The sequence below is a fragment of the Lolium perenne genome, chromosome 6, assembly GCF_019359855.2.
Source record: "Lolium perenne isolate Kyuss_39 chromosome 6, Kyuss_2.0, whole genome shotgun sequence".
Classification (NCBI taxonomy): domain Eukaryota; kingdom Viridiplantae; phylum Streptophyta; class Magnoliopsida; order Poales; family Poaceae; genus Lolium; species Lolium perenne.
In genome coordinates this window covers 232,066,688-232,080,289 of record NC_067249.2, presented here as the reverse complement: position 1 = coordinate 232,080,289, position 13,602 = coordinate 232,066,688, and the positions used below count along the sequence as shown (strand labels likewise).

The window sequence follows — 13,602 nt, the reverse complement described above, 5'->3', positions numbered from 1 at the left end:
CTGCTTCGTTAATTGTTATATGGTTGGAAACAGAAAATGCTACATGTGGTAATTGGTATAATGTCTTGAATAATTTGATACTTGGCAATTGTTTTGCTCATATAGATCATGTTTAAGCTCTTGCATCATGTACTTTGCACCTATTAATGAAGAACTACATAGAGCTTGTTGAAATTTGGTTTGCATGATTGGTCTCTCTAGAGTCTAGATATTTTCTGGTAAAGGTGTTTGAACAACAAGGAAGACAATGTAGAGTCTTATAATGCTTGCAATATGTTCTTATGTAAGTTTTGCTGTACTGGTTCATACTTGTGTTTGTTTCAAACAACCTTGCTAGCCTAAGCCTTGTATTGAGAGGGATTACTTCTCGTGCATCCAAAATCCTTGAGCCAAAAACTATGCCATTTGCGTCCACCATACCTACCTACTACATGGTATTTCTCTGCCATTCCAAAGTAGATTGCTTGAGTGCTACCTTTAAAATTCCATTCTTTGTCTTTGCAATATATAGCTCATGGGAAAAATAGCTTAAAAACTATTGTGGTATTGAATATGTACTTATGTATCTCATTTCCTAATAAGTTTCTTGTTGAGCGATAACCATGTTCCTGGGGACGCCATCATGTGAGTTGCTATGCATGTTCGTCTTGTCTGAAGTAAGGGTGATTTATCATGAGTTGAATGGTTTGAGTATGCATATTGTCAGAGAAGAACATTGGGCCGCTAACTAAAGCCATGTTCCATGGTGGAAGTTTCAGTTTGGACAACAATCCTCAATCTCTTATGAGAATATTATTTGTTGTTGAATGCTTATGCATTAAAGAGGAGTCCATTATCTGTTGTCTATGTTGTCCCGGTATGGATGTCTAAGTTGAGAATAATCAAAATCGAGAAATCCAATGCGAGCTTTCTCCTTAGACCTTTGTACAGGCGGCATAGAGGTACCCCTTTGTGATACTTGGTTAAAACATATGTTATGCAATGATAATCCATGTAAATCCAAGCTAATTAGGACAAGGTGCGGGCACTATTGGTAATCTATGCATGAGGCTTTCAACTTGTAGGATATCTTATACATAACACATATGCTTTATTACTACCGTTGACAAAATTGTTTCTTGTTTTCAAAATAAAAGCTCTAGCACAAATATAGCAATCCATGCTTCCCTCTTCGAAGGGCCATTCTTTTACTTTATGTTGAGTCAGTTTACCTATTTCCTTCCATCTTAGAAGCAAACACTTGTGTCAACTGTGTGCATTGATTCTTACATGTTTACCTATTGCACTTATTATTTTACTTTATGTTGACAATTATCCATGAGATATGCATGTTGAAAGTTGAAAGCAACCGCCGAAACTTAATCTTCCTTCGTGTTGCTCCAATGCCTTTACTTTGAATTTATTGCTTTATGTGTCAACTCTTATGCAAGACTTATTGATGCTTGTCTTGAAAGTACTATTCATGAAAAGTCTTTGCTATATGGTTCAGTTGTTTACTCATTGTCTTTACCATTGCTTTGAATCGCTGCATTCATCTCATATGCTTTACAATAGTATGATCAAGATTGTGTAAGTAGCATGTCACTTTAGAAATTATCTTTGTTATCGTTTACCTACTCGAGGACGAGTAGGAACTATGCTTGGGGATGCTGATACGTCTCCAACGTATCTATAATTTCTGATGTTCCATGCTTGATTTATGACAATACCTACATGTTTTATACACACTTTATGTAATATTTATGCATTTTCCGGAACTAACCTATTGACGAGATGTCAAAGTGCCAGTTCCTGTTTTCTGCTGTTTTTGGTTTCAGAAATCCTAGTAAGGAAATATTCTTGGAATTGGACGAAATCAACGCTCAGTATCTTATATTTCAAGGAAGCTTCCAGAGAGCCAGAGTGGGACCAGAGGGGAGCCCTGGCGGCCCCACACGTTGTGGCGGCGCGGCCCAGGGGGGGCACCCCCTGTTGTGTGGCTGCCCCGTAGCCCCTCCGACTTCGACTCTCCGCCTATAAAAGCCTTCCTGACCTAAAAACTTCGGACGAATAAGCCACGGTACGAGAAACCTTCCAGAGCCGCCGCCATCGCGATGCCAAGATCTGGGGGACAGAAGTCTCTGTTCCGGCACGCCACCGGGATGGGGAAGTGCCCCCGGAAGGCATCTCCATCGACACCACCGCCATCTTCATCACCGCTGCTATCTCCCATCAGGAGGGAGTAGTTCTCCCCTGAGGCTGAGGGCTCTACCGTAGCTATGTGGTTCATCTCTCTTTTTGTGATCTAGTTGAATATCATCTATGTGATACTCTAGTGATGTTATTAAAGTAGTTTATTCCTCCTCCATGATGTAATGTTGATAGTGTGTGTATCAGGTAGTACTTGGTATAAGCTATGATTGTGATATCTTGTAGATTATGAAGTTAACTATTACTATGATAGTATTGATGTGATCTATTCCCCCTTTCATAGCCTGTCGGTGACGGTGTGCATGCTATGTTAGTACTCGGTATAATTGCGTTGGTCTATCATGCACTCTAAGGTTACTTAAATATGAACATCGAATGTTGTGGAGCTTGTTAACTCCGGCATTGAGGTGCTCTTGTAGCCCTACACAATGAATGGTGTTTGTTATCCAACAAGAGAGTGTAGAGTAGTTTCAGTTATGTGATCAATGTTGAGAGTGTCCACTAGTGAAAGTATGATCCCTAGGCCTTGTTTCCGAATATCGAATCTCCGTTTATTTACTGTTCTACTGCATGTTTACTCTCTACCATATTTATTACAGATTGCAATTACCACTCATATTCATCCATATTACTTGTATTTCACTATCTCTTCGCCGAACTAGTGCACCTATACATCTGACAAGTGTATTAGGTGTGTTGGGGACACAAGAGACTTCTTGTATTGTGACTGCAGGGTTGCTTGAGAGGGATATCTTTGACCTCTTCCTCCCTGAGTTCGATAAACCTTGGGTGATCCACTTAAGGGAAAACTTGCTACTGTTCTACAAACCTCTGCTCTTGGAGGCCCAACACTGTCTATAGGAAAAGAAGCCAACAGTAGACAACAGACGCCATAATCTACAACATATATTAGCAATAGTTTAGACTAATGTTTATGACAAATTGAGTTCAAATTTTAATTCAACAAAATTAAAAATCTAGGTGAACTCCCACTCAAAACAATATCCCTCGAATTGTCTTAGTGATCACACGAACCAAATCCACCACACCAAGTCCGGTCATCACGAGACAAGATGTAACTTCAATGGCGAACACTCAAAGTGTTCATCATATCAATCATATGATTCATGCTCTACCTTTCGGTATCACGTGTTCCGAGACCATGTCTGTACATGCTAGGCTCGTCAAGGCAACCTTAGTATCCGCATGTGCAAAACTGGCTTGCACCCGTTGTATGCACTTGTTGAATCTATCACACCCGATCATCACGAGATGCTTCGAAACGACAAGTCTTGGCAACGGTGCTACTAAGGATGAACACTTTATTATCTTGATATTTTAGTGAGAGGGATCATCTTATAATGCTACCGTCACGATCTAAGCAAAATAAGATGCATTAAAAGGATTAACATCACATGCAATTCATATGTGATATGATATGGCCCCTTTGTCTTTGCGCCTTTGATCTTCATCTCCAAAGCACGTACATGATCTCCATCATCAACGGGCATGATCTCCATCATCGTCAGCGTAGCGTCAAGGTCAATGGCGTCGTCTTCATGATTGTTCTCCCATGTAGCAACTATTACAACTTCTTTGAAATACTACTCAACATGAAATTTAAAGACAACCATAAGGCTCCTGCCGGTTGCCACAATACAATAATGACCATCTCATACATATTCATCATCACATTATGGCCATATCACATCACCAAACCCTGCAAAAACAAGTTAGACGTCTCTAATTTGGTTTGCATATTTTACGTGGTTTAGGGTTTTCGAGTGAGATCTAATCTACCTACGAACATGAACCACAACGGTGATACTAGTGTTGTCAATAGAAGAGTAAATTGAATCTTCACTATAGTAGTAGAGACAGACACCCGCAAAGCCACTTATGCAATACAAGTTGCATGTCGAGCGTGGAGCAAATCTCATGAACGCGGTCATGTAAAGTTAGCCCGAGCCGCTTCATCCCACTATGCCACAAAGATGCAAAGTACTCAAACTAAAGACAACATAAGCATCAACGCCCACAAAACAATTGTGTTCTACTCGTGCAACCATCTATGCATAGACACGGCTCTGATACCACTGTATGGATTCGTAGCATAGAAAACAAAAAAATTCCTACCGCGAGAACGCAATCCAAGCCAAGATGCAATCTAGAAGACGGGAGCAACGAGGGGATGAACGAGACTAACCCTTGAAGATTTCCAAATCCTACAAGAGGAGGCTCTCGTTGCTGCGGTAGACGATCACTTGCCGCTTTCAAAAGCGCGTAGAAGATCTTGACGGTGCCACAATCGGGCAGCACCTCCGTACTCGGTCACACGTTCGGTGTTGATGAAGACGACGTCCTTCTCCCCGTTCCAGCGGGCAGCGGAAGTAGTAGCTCCTCCTTGAATCCCGGTAGCACGACGCCGTGGTGGCGGTGTCGATGGAGATCTCCGGCGGAGCTTCGCTAAGCGTTTGCGGGAGAGGTGGAGGAGGTGGGGCGGCTAGGGTTTGGGGAGAGGGGTGGCCGGCCACTAAGGGGTGCGGCCAAGGTGGCTTTGGTGTGGCCGGCCCCCTCCCCTTGTCCCTCATTATATAGGTGGAACACCTAAGAGTTGGTCTACAAGTCTTCGAATAAGACCCCAAACCAAAACCTTCCATATGATATGAAACCTACCCAAGGTGGGATTCCCACTTGAGGTGGGATTCCCACATTTCCTTGGGAGGGGGTGGCCGGCCACCTTGGTGGAGTCCACCTGGGACTCCACCCCTCTAGGGTTGGCCGGCCAAGCTTGGTGGAGTCTCTACCTTCCATAGTGATTTATTCCGGACTTCTCTAGAACCTTCTAGAACCTTCCATAAATGCACCGGATCATTTTCAAACTTATAAAATGACTTCCTATATATGCATCTTATTCTCCAGACCATTCCGGAACTCCTCGTGATGTCCTGGATCCCATCCGAGACTCCGAACAAAACTTCGAACTCCATTCCATATATTCAATATCTACTAATACGACATCAAACCTTAAGTGTGTCACCCTACGGTTCGCGAACTATGTAGACATTGTTGAGACTTCTCTCCGACCAATAACCAATAGCGGGATCTGGAGATCCATAATGGCTCCCACATATTCAACAATGACTTAGTGATCGAATGAACCATTCACATACGATACCGATTCCCTTTGTCACGCGATATTTTACTTGTCCGAGGTTTGATCATCGGTATCTCTATACCTTGTTCAACCTCGTCTCCTGACAAGTACTCTTTACTCGTACCGTGGTATGTGGTCTCTTATGAACCATTCATATGCTTGCAAGCTATTTAGACGACATTCCACCGAGAGGACCCAGATTATATCTATCCGTCATCGGGATGGACAAATCCCACTGTTGATCCATATGCCTCAACTCATACTTTCCGGATACTTAATCCCACCTTTATAACCACCCATTTACGCAGTGGCGTTTGATGTAATCAAAGTACCTTTCCGGTATAAGTGATTTACATGATCTCATGGTCGAAAGGACTCGGTAACTATGTATCAAAAGCTTATAGCAAATAACTTAATGACGTGATCTTATGCTACGCTTAATTGGGTGTGTCCATTACATCATTAATATAATGACATAACCTTGTTATTAATAACATCCAATGTTCATGATCATGAAACTATGATCATCTATTAATCAACAAGCTAGTTAAGAGGCTTACTAGGGACTCATTGTTGTTTACATAACACACATGTATCAATGTTTCGGTTAATACAATTATAGCATGGTATATAAACATTTATCATAAACACAAAGATATATAATAACCACTTTTATTATTGCCTCTTGGGCACATCTCCAACAATTAGCCACATCTCTCTCCCAGAAAAGAGCCCGGCCGGCGCCAGCCTCTCTCTCCCGCGCCCTGGTCGGCCCTCTCTAGAGTCTCTCATGGATCCAAAAATGGTGAAGCTCGCACGCGCCCTCGACTTCCCTCGATCTGAAGTCTACTATGATGTCATCGAAAAGATGAATTTCAAGGTCACGTACACCCTCCGTGCGAAGAGGGTGGAGAGGTGGATCCACGCCGTCAAGAGGGATTTCCTCGACGCCGTGGAAATCAAGGTCGTGGGCTTGGACTGCGAGTTCACCGACCCTTGCGAGGGTAGAGCTAATGAACGCGCCGCCGTCCTTCAACTCTCTGTCGCGCAAGAGACTTTGGTCTTCCAAATTGTTCATGCCGATGAAGTGCCACAACTTCTCGTCGATTTCCTTGCGGACAAGAACATCAGATTTTGTGGTGCGGTAATCCACAATAATGTGAATATGTTGCGTACCTATGGAATTATTGGTATTCCGTCTGCGATCAACCTCCAGCAGATCCTCCGGAACCCCGTCCCAAATAAGCAGACTCCGAGTTTGTACGATTTGGCAAATCATTATATTGGGATGGGTCTCGAGCAGGAGAAGAAGTTTAATAAGAAGAACAGGCCGTTAAAGACCGCCAAGGAATTAATAGAAGAAGAGGCACTGATTCTTGGATGGGGCGATTTGCCCTTGAGCCATAAGCAACTGCAGTATGCCGTTCTCGGCGCTCGCCTGGGCTTCGAGCTGGGTAGGAGGCATTTCCGTGCACTTGGCTACAATAGTCAGTTGGATCGCCTCGAACTTAATATTTATGAGTAGATGAATGGTGGTGTGGTATGTGGTGTTGTGTGTGCCTTCTATGTATGAACATATGAATCGTCGCGATCAATATATTTAATCTTTCTATTATATTGTTATTATTTAAATTCCTCACATTTTTCTAATAATAATGGACATATTATTTGTTCAAATGCGCATTTACAAATTCAAAGATATTAACTATGCCATATTATATGAATATTGGATATATTATTTTTCTCGGTAGCCATATTGATGGTCTCGATATTTAGAGATGATGAGTAGATGGTGGTTTTCTATATTTTTATTTGTATGAACTATGAATCGTTCAATATATCAAATATTTTATTATTATCCAAATTTCCCACATTATTTGGCCATATTCTTGCGGGATACATTTTCCAGGGTGTCATACCTTTCATCCCTTATTGCACATTAGTTTCATCATCGATGTTCTCCTCTCCTAACTTTAACTGCACAATTAAAACTCAAATTTGCCAGAAAACTTTACTACATACAGTACTATTTTTACCCTACCTCAATAAAAACATTTTTCTAATAGTTATTTCATATTCGAATTCCTCACATTTTTATAATAGTTATGCATATATTATTTGTCCACTTGCGATTTAAAGATATTAATTATCTGGCCATATTATATAAATAATGCATATATTATTTGATAATAATATTAATAAATGCAAAATTATTTCATATTAAATTTCCTCACACTTTTCTAATAGTTATACATATATTATTTTTCCACTTGCGGTTTAAAGATTTAAAGATATTAATTATTTGGCCATATTATATGAATAATGCATATATTATTTGATAATAATATTAATAAATGAATAAAATTAAAATTATTTCATATTCAAATTCCTCACACTTTTCTAATATTTATGCATATATTATTTATTAAATATTTAAAGATATTAATTATTTGGCCATATTATATGAATAATGCATATATTGTTTGATAATAATATTAATAAATGAATAAAACAAAATTATTTCATATTCAAATTCCTCACACTTTTCTAATAGTTATGCATATATTATTTGTCCACTTGTGGTTTAAAGATTTAAAGATATTAATTATTTGACCATATTATATGAATAATGCATATATTATTTGATAATAATATTAATAAATGAATAAAACAAAATTATTTCATATTCAAATTCGTCACATTTTTCTAATAGTTATGCATATATTATTTGTCCACTTGCGGTTTAAAGATTTAAATATATTCAAATTCCTCACATTGAAATGCTATATTATTATCTTATTGTAGTATTTACAACAAGGTACTACCACATTCACGGGAGCATAGCAGAAAAAATCCAAGGAGTTAAGCGTGCTGAGGGTGGAGTAGTGTGAGGATGGATGACCGACCGGTAAGTGACCAAGTCTAAAATTTGAGTATATTAAGTGTAATTAGTGTTAACAATGGTTCAAGTGAGAGAGTAACGAGTCAAACAAAATGAAAAATGAAAATGGAAAAAGATAAATGAAAAAAGAAAATAAAACTTGTTGTCCCGGTTGTGCTTACGAGCTGGGCAAAAGGTCCTCCAGCTCAACCCCTGCATCGCAGCCACGTGGTGTACTATATGTCTCAGCTGGTAAGCGGACCGGGATAAAAGGTTGGACCTTTTGTCCCGCCTTCGTTGTCCCGGTTGGCCAGCCGGGACAGCCTCTCACGGGCCGGGACAATAGGCATGTTATCCACTAGTGCTAGTTCCTGACGCATTTTCGTCCCGCGCGAATGCAAACGGTCGCTCAGTATCCATTTGGGACGATCAGTTGGAGATGCTCCTAGTTCAAACGTGCGTGTGCACATGGTCGATTACTTGTTCAAAAGAAGTTAGAACAATCAGGACAGAATCAGAACATGATCACCATATAATCAACATGGATACAATTAGATGGACTGGGGCAATTAATTAATCCGGTTCCGTCTCGCATGTTTGGTTTTCCGAAACTAGATGCAAACCGTGCGGCAAATATCAGGGCAGCGTTTGTACAACGCGGTCGTGTCGGTTCCGTCTTCCGTGGCCGAGATGGACTGGAGTAATTAATCCGGTTCCGGCTCGTGTCGATCCCAGCTCCAAGTCCTTTTCTCGACCTATAAATAGTCCGCCCTATGTGGGGGCTTGACTCGCAAAACGCAATCGATCTTGTTCGGCTGTTTCGATTGCATCTGAAGAAAAATTTCGTGAGGACACATCTACGACGAGGAAAAGTTTCCAGGAGCAGCAAGAACGATGGAGATGAAGACCGAGACGGCGATGCTGAAGCTGAAGGCGGCGGCCCGCGGGGGCATTGATCTTTATCTAAGCCGGGAGGATGGTATCTTGAGGGTTCTCTTTTTCGTCATGATGGCGCTGATCCAGGTCCTGCTAATAATCGGAATCGCACGGCATCAAGCAAACGGCGGAGTTTTCCCAATCCATTACCTGGCTCGCTATGTTTATGTCGCGTATCTACTATTTCAGTACAACAAGACCCGTGTTCCTCGTAAAGAGAAAACGATGTAATTACCTTTTCCCTAGTTTTCTGTGAAAAACTTGTCCACGATGATGAATATATCCTTTTGCTTGTTTGAGAGTAGCTTATCTACCACGCGATATAATGAATTTGTCTTCCTCTTTACTTCGAGGAAACATCTTTATCCCTGCTTATATGAATTCATTCACGAGATTGAGTGCTTTCCATGAATGGTTCTTTTTTACAATGATGACAACCAATGTGTACCCACGACTTCACGCACTCGCCGTCGACGTTAGGCGTATTAGTCACCACTGCCGTCTCACCATACGAAAAAAATACACAAAAAAATCTAAACAAAAACCCTCCCGTTGCTAGGCTCCGCCACACTCCAATGCCTGAATTTAAAGATGGAAACCCTAGCCACTGGGACCGTCCTCTCTCCTCTTGCCCATCTGTAACTCAAAATTGAACCGATATGAAAACTATTAGGTTGTTCAGTTACCGCCCAGAGCCTACGCAAGTCATTGTTTGGACACTCTACATTCCCGTTTCAGAGAATCCATGGTCCAACCAAAATTTCGGGTTATGCAGAAATAGAGTAATAGTTGCTATTCGCCAAAATTTATCGAACCAATAACCTACTAGGGGACAGTTGGTTTGAAAAAAATGAGCCGCTAAACTAAAATTACCAGCTCTCATGGCCGTGACGTCCCTTGTGATCATCAACTTCAACGAAAGGTCTCACAATGGTGATGTCACCCGCTAGAGCTGCTGGTGCGGCGACGACAGTGCGTTGAAGATCGGCGACTTGGACGACCTCCCTGCGTCAGGGTGGTGGTGGACTGGTGGGGGCTTGCTTCCGGTGGGCGTCATGTTCTGGCGGCGGAGGTGGAGGGTGCGGGCTGGGCCGGCGTTGGGAGAAATCCTAGACCGGTCTATCCACCTTGCCCTCTGCGCTTTCTTGGCTACCGCCGGGGGAGGGTGGCTTTGTGCTGCATGGCGTTGCCCAAGTGTGGATTTGGAGCCTTGGAGCTCGCGTCATCAGCTGGCCTGGATGGTTGGTAGCATGGGCCCGACCTGAATAATGGAGGCAGTCCTTGGATCCTTCTCTCTTCGTGATGATGAACTGCCTGACGCCTATCGTCATTGATCTTGGTTTGACTGTCGAGTTTCGAAAGGATTCGTCGGCGAATTTCAAATGGATCACATGCCTAGAATTTGCCAGAGCGGATGGGGTTCGATTGCGCGCAATCGTGTTTTTCTGGCCGTTTGGTTTCACAGTGGCCGTTTGGTTAAGGCTCTGTTATTTTTACCTGCCAAAGACGATAGGTGACGAAAGACAAATGGTCGTCTTAACCAAAGACGATAGGTGATAAGGGCATCTCTAACGCGTCGACCCAAACCAGACGTGTTGACCCGTTTGGATTGGGTCGTTTGGGTGGGCACGCGGACACGTGGATCTGGTCGACGGTCCGTTTGGGTCGCGCAGTGCGGCCAAAACGCGGACGCAAGCGCAAAACTAAAAACCACAAAAACGAAAAACAAAAACAATTAAATTTAAACTAAAGTTTATTAAACTTAGCCCTATTTTGGGCAAATTTTACACAAAAGAAAGCCCTATATGGGCTTTAACTTAAAAAAAGTGAAAACCCTAGGCTAGGGTTTGGGACGCGGTGGCGGCCGGCGATCCACCTACTCCCAATAGTACTCGTCGTCGTCGCTGTCGATGAGGAAGACGCCCCCAGGCGGCGACGTGTTGTTCCGGCTGGACACGACGGAGGCCGCCGGGGACTCCGGCCAAGGCGACCATTGCGCTCTTTCCCAGGCGGAGTGCGGGTCTTGAGGGCTCGCCGGCCTGCGCAGCCGTGCCAGCCGCGCCGTCTCCTTCTGACACTGCTCCGCCGCAGCGGCCTCAAGCCTCCGCCTCGTGCTTGAGGCGGAGTAGACACTCCTCCTCCTCCCGGAGCGTGGCCTGGCGTGTGGCCTCCTCCTGCAGGCGCGCCATGGCGAGGAACACCCACGCGTCGGCGTCCTCCTTGGCCTTCCTGGCCTCCTCCTCCAGCGCGGAGGCGCGCAGCACCTCGGCGAGGTGCGGTCATTTGGCCAGCTCCTCGAGGTCGTTGATCTCGCGGGACGCCGCGAGCGCGGCGTGCAGCTCGGGGTCGTCCTCCTCCTCGGGCTGGTGGGCCTGTGGCGCAGTCGCGAGCTTGTCGATGTAGAGGCCGCTTGGGCGGCGGTCTGCCCTCCTCGCCGGCGCCAAGGTGAAGCAGGTGCACTGGCGCGCAGCGTGCTTCACCTCGAACCACAAGTCCCAGTAGGGTCTCGTGTCGTTGCAGGCGGGGTCCTCTCGAAGGTCCGCCGGCAGCTGCGCGCGCCGCCGCTGGATCTCCGCCAAGCGGACGTGGCCGGTGGCCGGGATTGGTGGCACCGGAACCTGATCTGGGCTCAGGTGCCAGCCGTGGGGGAGGTGCACGTCGCCCCACGAAATTGGGGCGCCGGTCTCCCAGAAGATCTGCGCCACCACGACGGTGATGTAGATCCGCTTGCGCATCGCCGTCGGCGGCCCCATGTCGAAACTTGTCGGCGCGGCTCGCCGGCTACTGCCGGCCTCATAGTCATTCGCGCTAGGCTCGAACTCGCGCTTCGGGGCCATGGCGGCACGGAAGCTCGAGCGAGCGTGCGTGCAGAGTGGAGTGGGGAGTGGGGACTGGATAGGGACAGTCCCCCTCCCAGTCCACATTTAATAGGGCTCTCGCCCACCGACAGAAGGCCTAAGTGTCGTCCCTAGGCCCCTCTTGCCACCCACAACACTGTCGATCTCACTTTCGATGAAAGGATACAGATGGTTCACGTTTGAGGACGAGCGCGCTAGTCATCCACATCCAAACTCTTCTTAATACATGGAAAGTGGAGCTTCATCATCATGGTGGTTTAGAGCATCTCCAGCCCCGTCCCCAAAGCATCTCCAAAGAGATTTGGTGCACGCCGGACAAAAAATCGTTCTGAGCCGCGCGCCCCAACGGCTCTTTTTTTTCGGGCGCAGACCAATATGGTGTCCTGCGCCCCGTGCCCGTCCCCGCTACACAGGGGACGCTCCGGGCACGCCCGACACAACGAGAAGCGAGGCGAGGAGACGCGGGACCGACACGTCAGCGGCACATTCAAGTTTAAACCTAACCGTCGCCTACCTCGCGACGAAAGTTATTGGCGCGCAGTGACACACGAACGAAGTGTCGCAGCTTTGTCAGCCTTAATGACGACGGAGGGGCAGGCAAGACGTCTCGTGGGTGCTACGCAGCCTCCACGCGTTGCCGGCGTTCGCACGCCACCGTGCGTTCCCGCGCTTTCTTCCCGCCGCTTCTGGCCTCTTCCTACGCTATCTTCCCGCCTCTTCTGGCGACACCGGCGTCTATAAAATGCTCCCCCGGCTCAACGGCAGCCACCACAGCCGCCGGCACCCCTTTCTCCGCCGCAAGAACAACCCTGCGTAATGATGAACCGCTGATACGTCTCAAACGTATCTATAATTTCTTATGTTCCATGCTACTTTTATGATGATACTCACATGTTTTATATACAATATATGTCGTTATTACGCATTTTCCGGCACTAACCTATTGACGAGATGCCGAAGAGCCAGTTGCTGTTTTCTGCTGTTTTTGGTTTCAGAAATCCTAGTAAGGAAATATTCTCGGAATTGGACGAAATCAACGCCCAGGGGCCTATTTTTCCACGAAGCTTCCAGAAGACCGAGGGAGATACGAAGTGGGGCCACGAGGCGATGACACAACAAGGCGGCGCGGCCAGGGCTTGGGCCGCGCCGGCCTGTTGTGTGGGTCCCTCGTGTGGCCCCCTGACCTACCCTTCCGCCTACTTAAAGTCTTCGTCGCGAAACCCCCAGTACCGAGAGCCACGATACGGAAAACCTTCCAGAGACGCCGCCGCCGCCAATCCCATCTCGGGGGATTCAGGAGATCACCTCCGGCACCCTGCCGGAGAGGGGAATCATCTCCCGGAGGACTCTTCATCGCCATGATCGCCTCCGGATTGATGTGTGAGTAGTTCACCCCTGGACCATGGGTCCATAGCAGTAGCTAGATGGTCGTCTTCTCCTAATTGTGCTATCATGCTCGATCTTGTGAGCTGCCTATCATGATCAAGATCGTTTCTTTGTAATCCTACATGTTGTGTTTGTTGGGATTCGATGGATATTGAATACTATGTTAAGTTGATTATCAATCTATCATATATGAG

At 45.4% G+C, this 13,602-nt stretch overlaps 1 protein-coding gene across 1 annotated transcript; it reads left to right on the top strand.

The window, feature by feature from the left end:
- The first annotated feature begins 6,149 nt into the window (after positions 1-6,149).
- Positions 6,150-6,872, top strand: LOC127309999 (uncharacterized). The gene has a single exon (XM_051340704.1). The coding sequence runs from the start codon at positions 6,150-6,152 to the stop codon at positions 6,870-6,872; it is 723 nt and encodes a 240-aa protein (XP_051196664.1).
- The last annotated feature ends 6,730 nt before the right edge of the window (positions 6,873-13,602 follow it).

Bases quoted from the DNA above. Each gene is read 5' to 3' on its own strand.
- LOC127309999 (XM_051340704.1), top strand. From the start codon at position 6,150: ATGGTGAAGCTCGCACGCGCCCTCGACTTCCCTCGATCTGAAGTCTAC.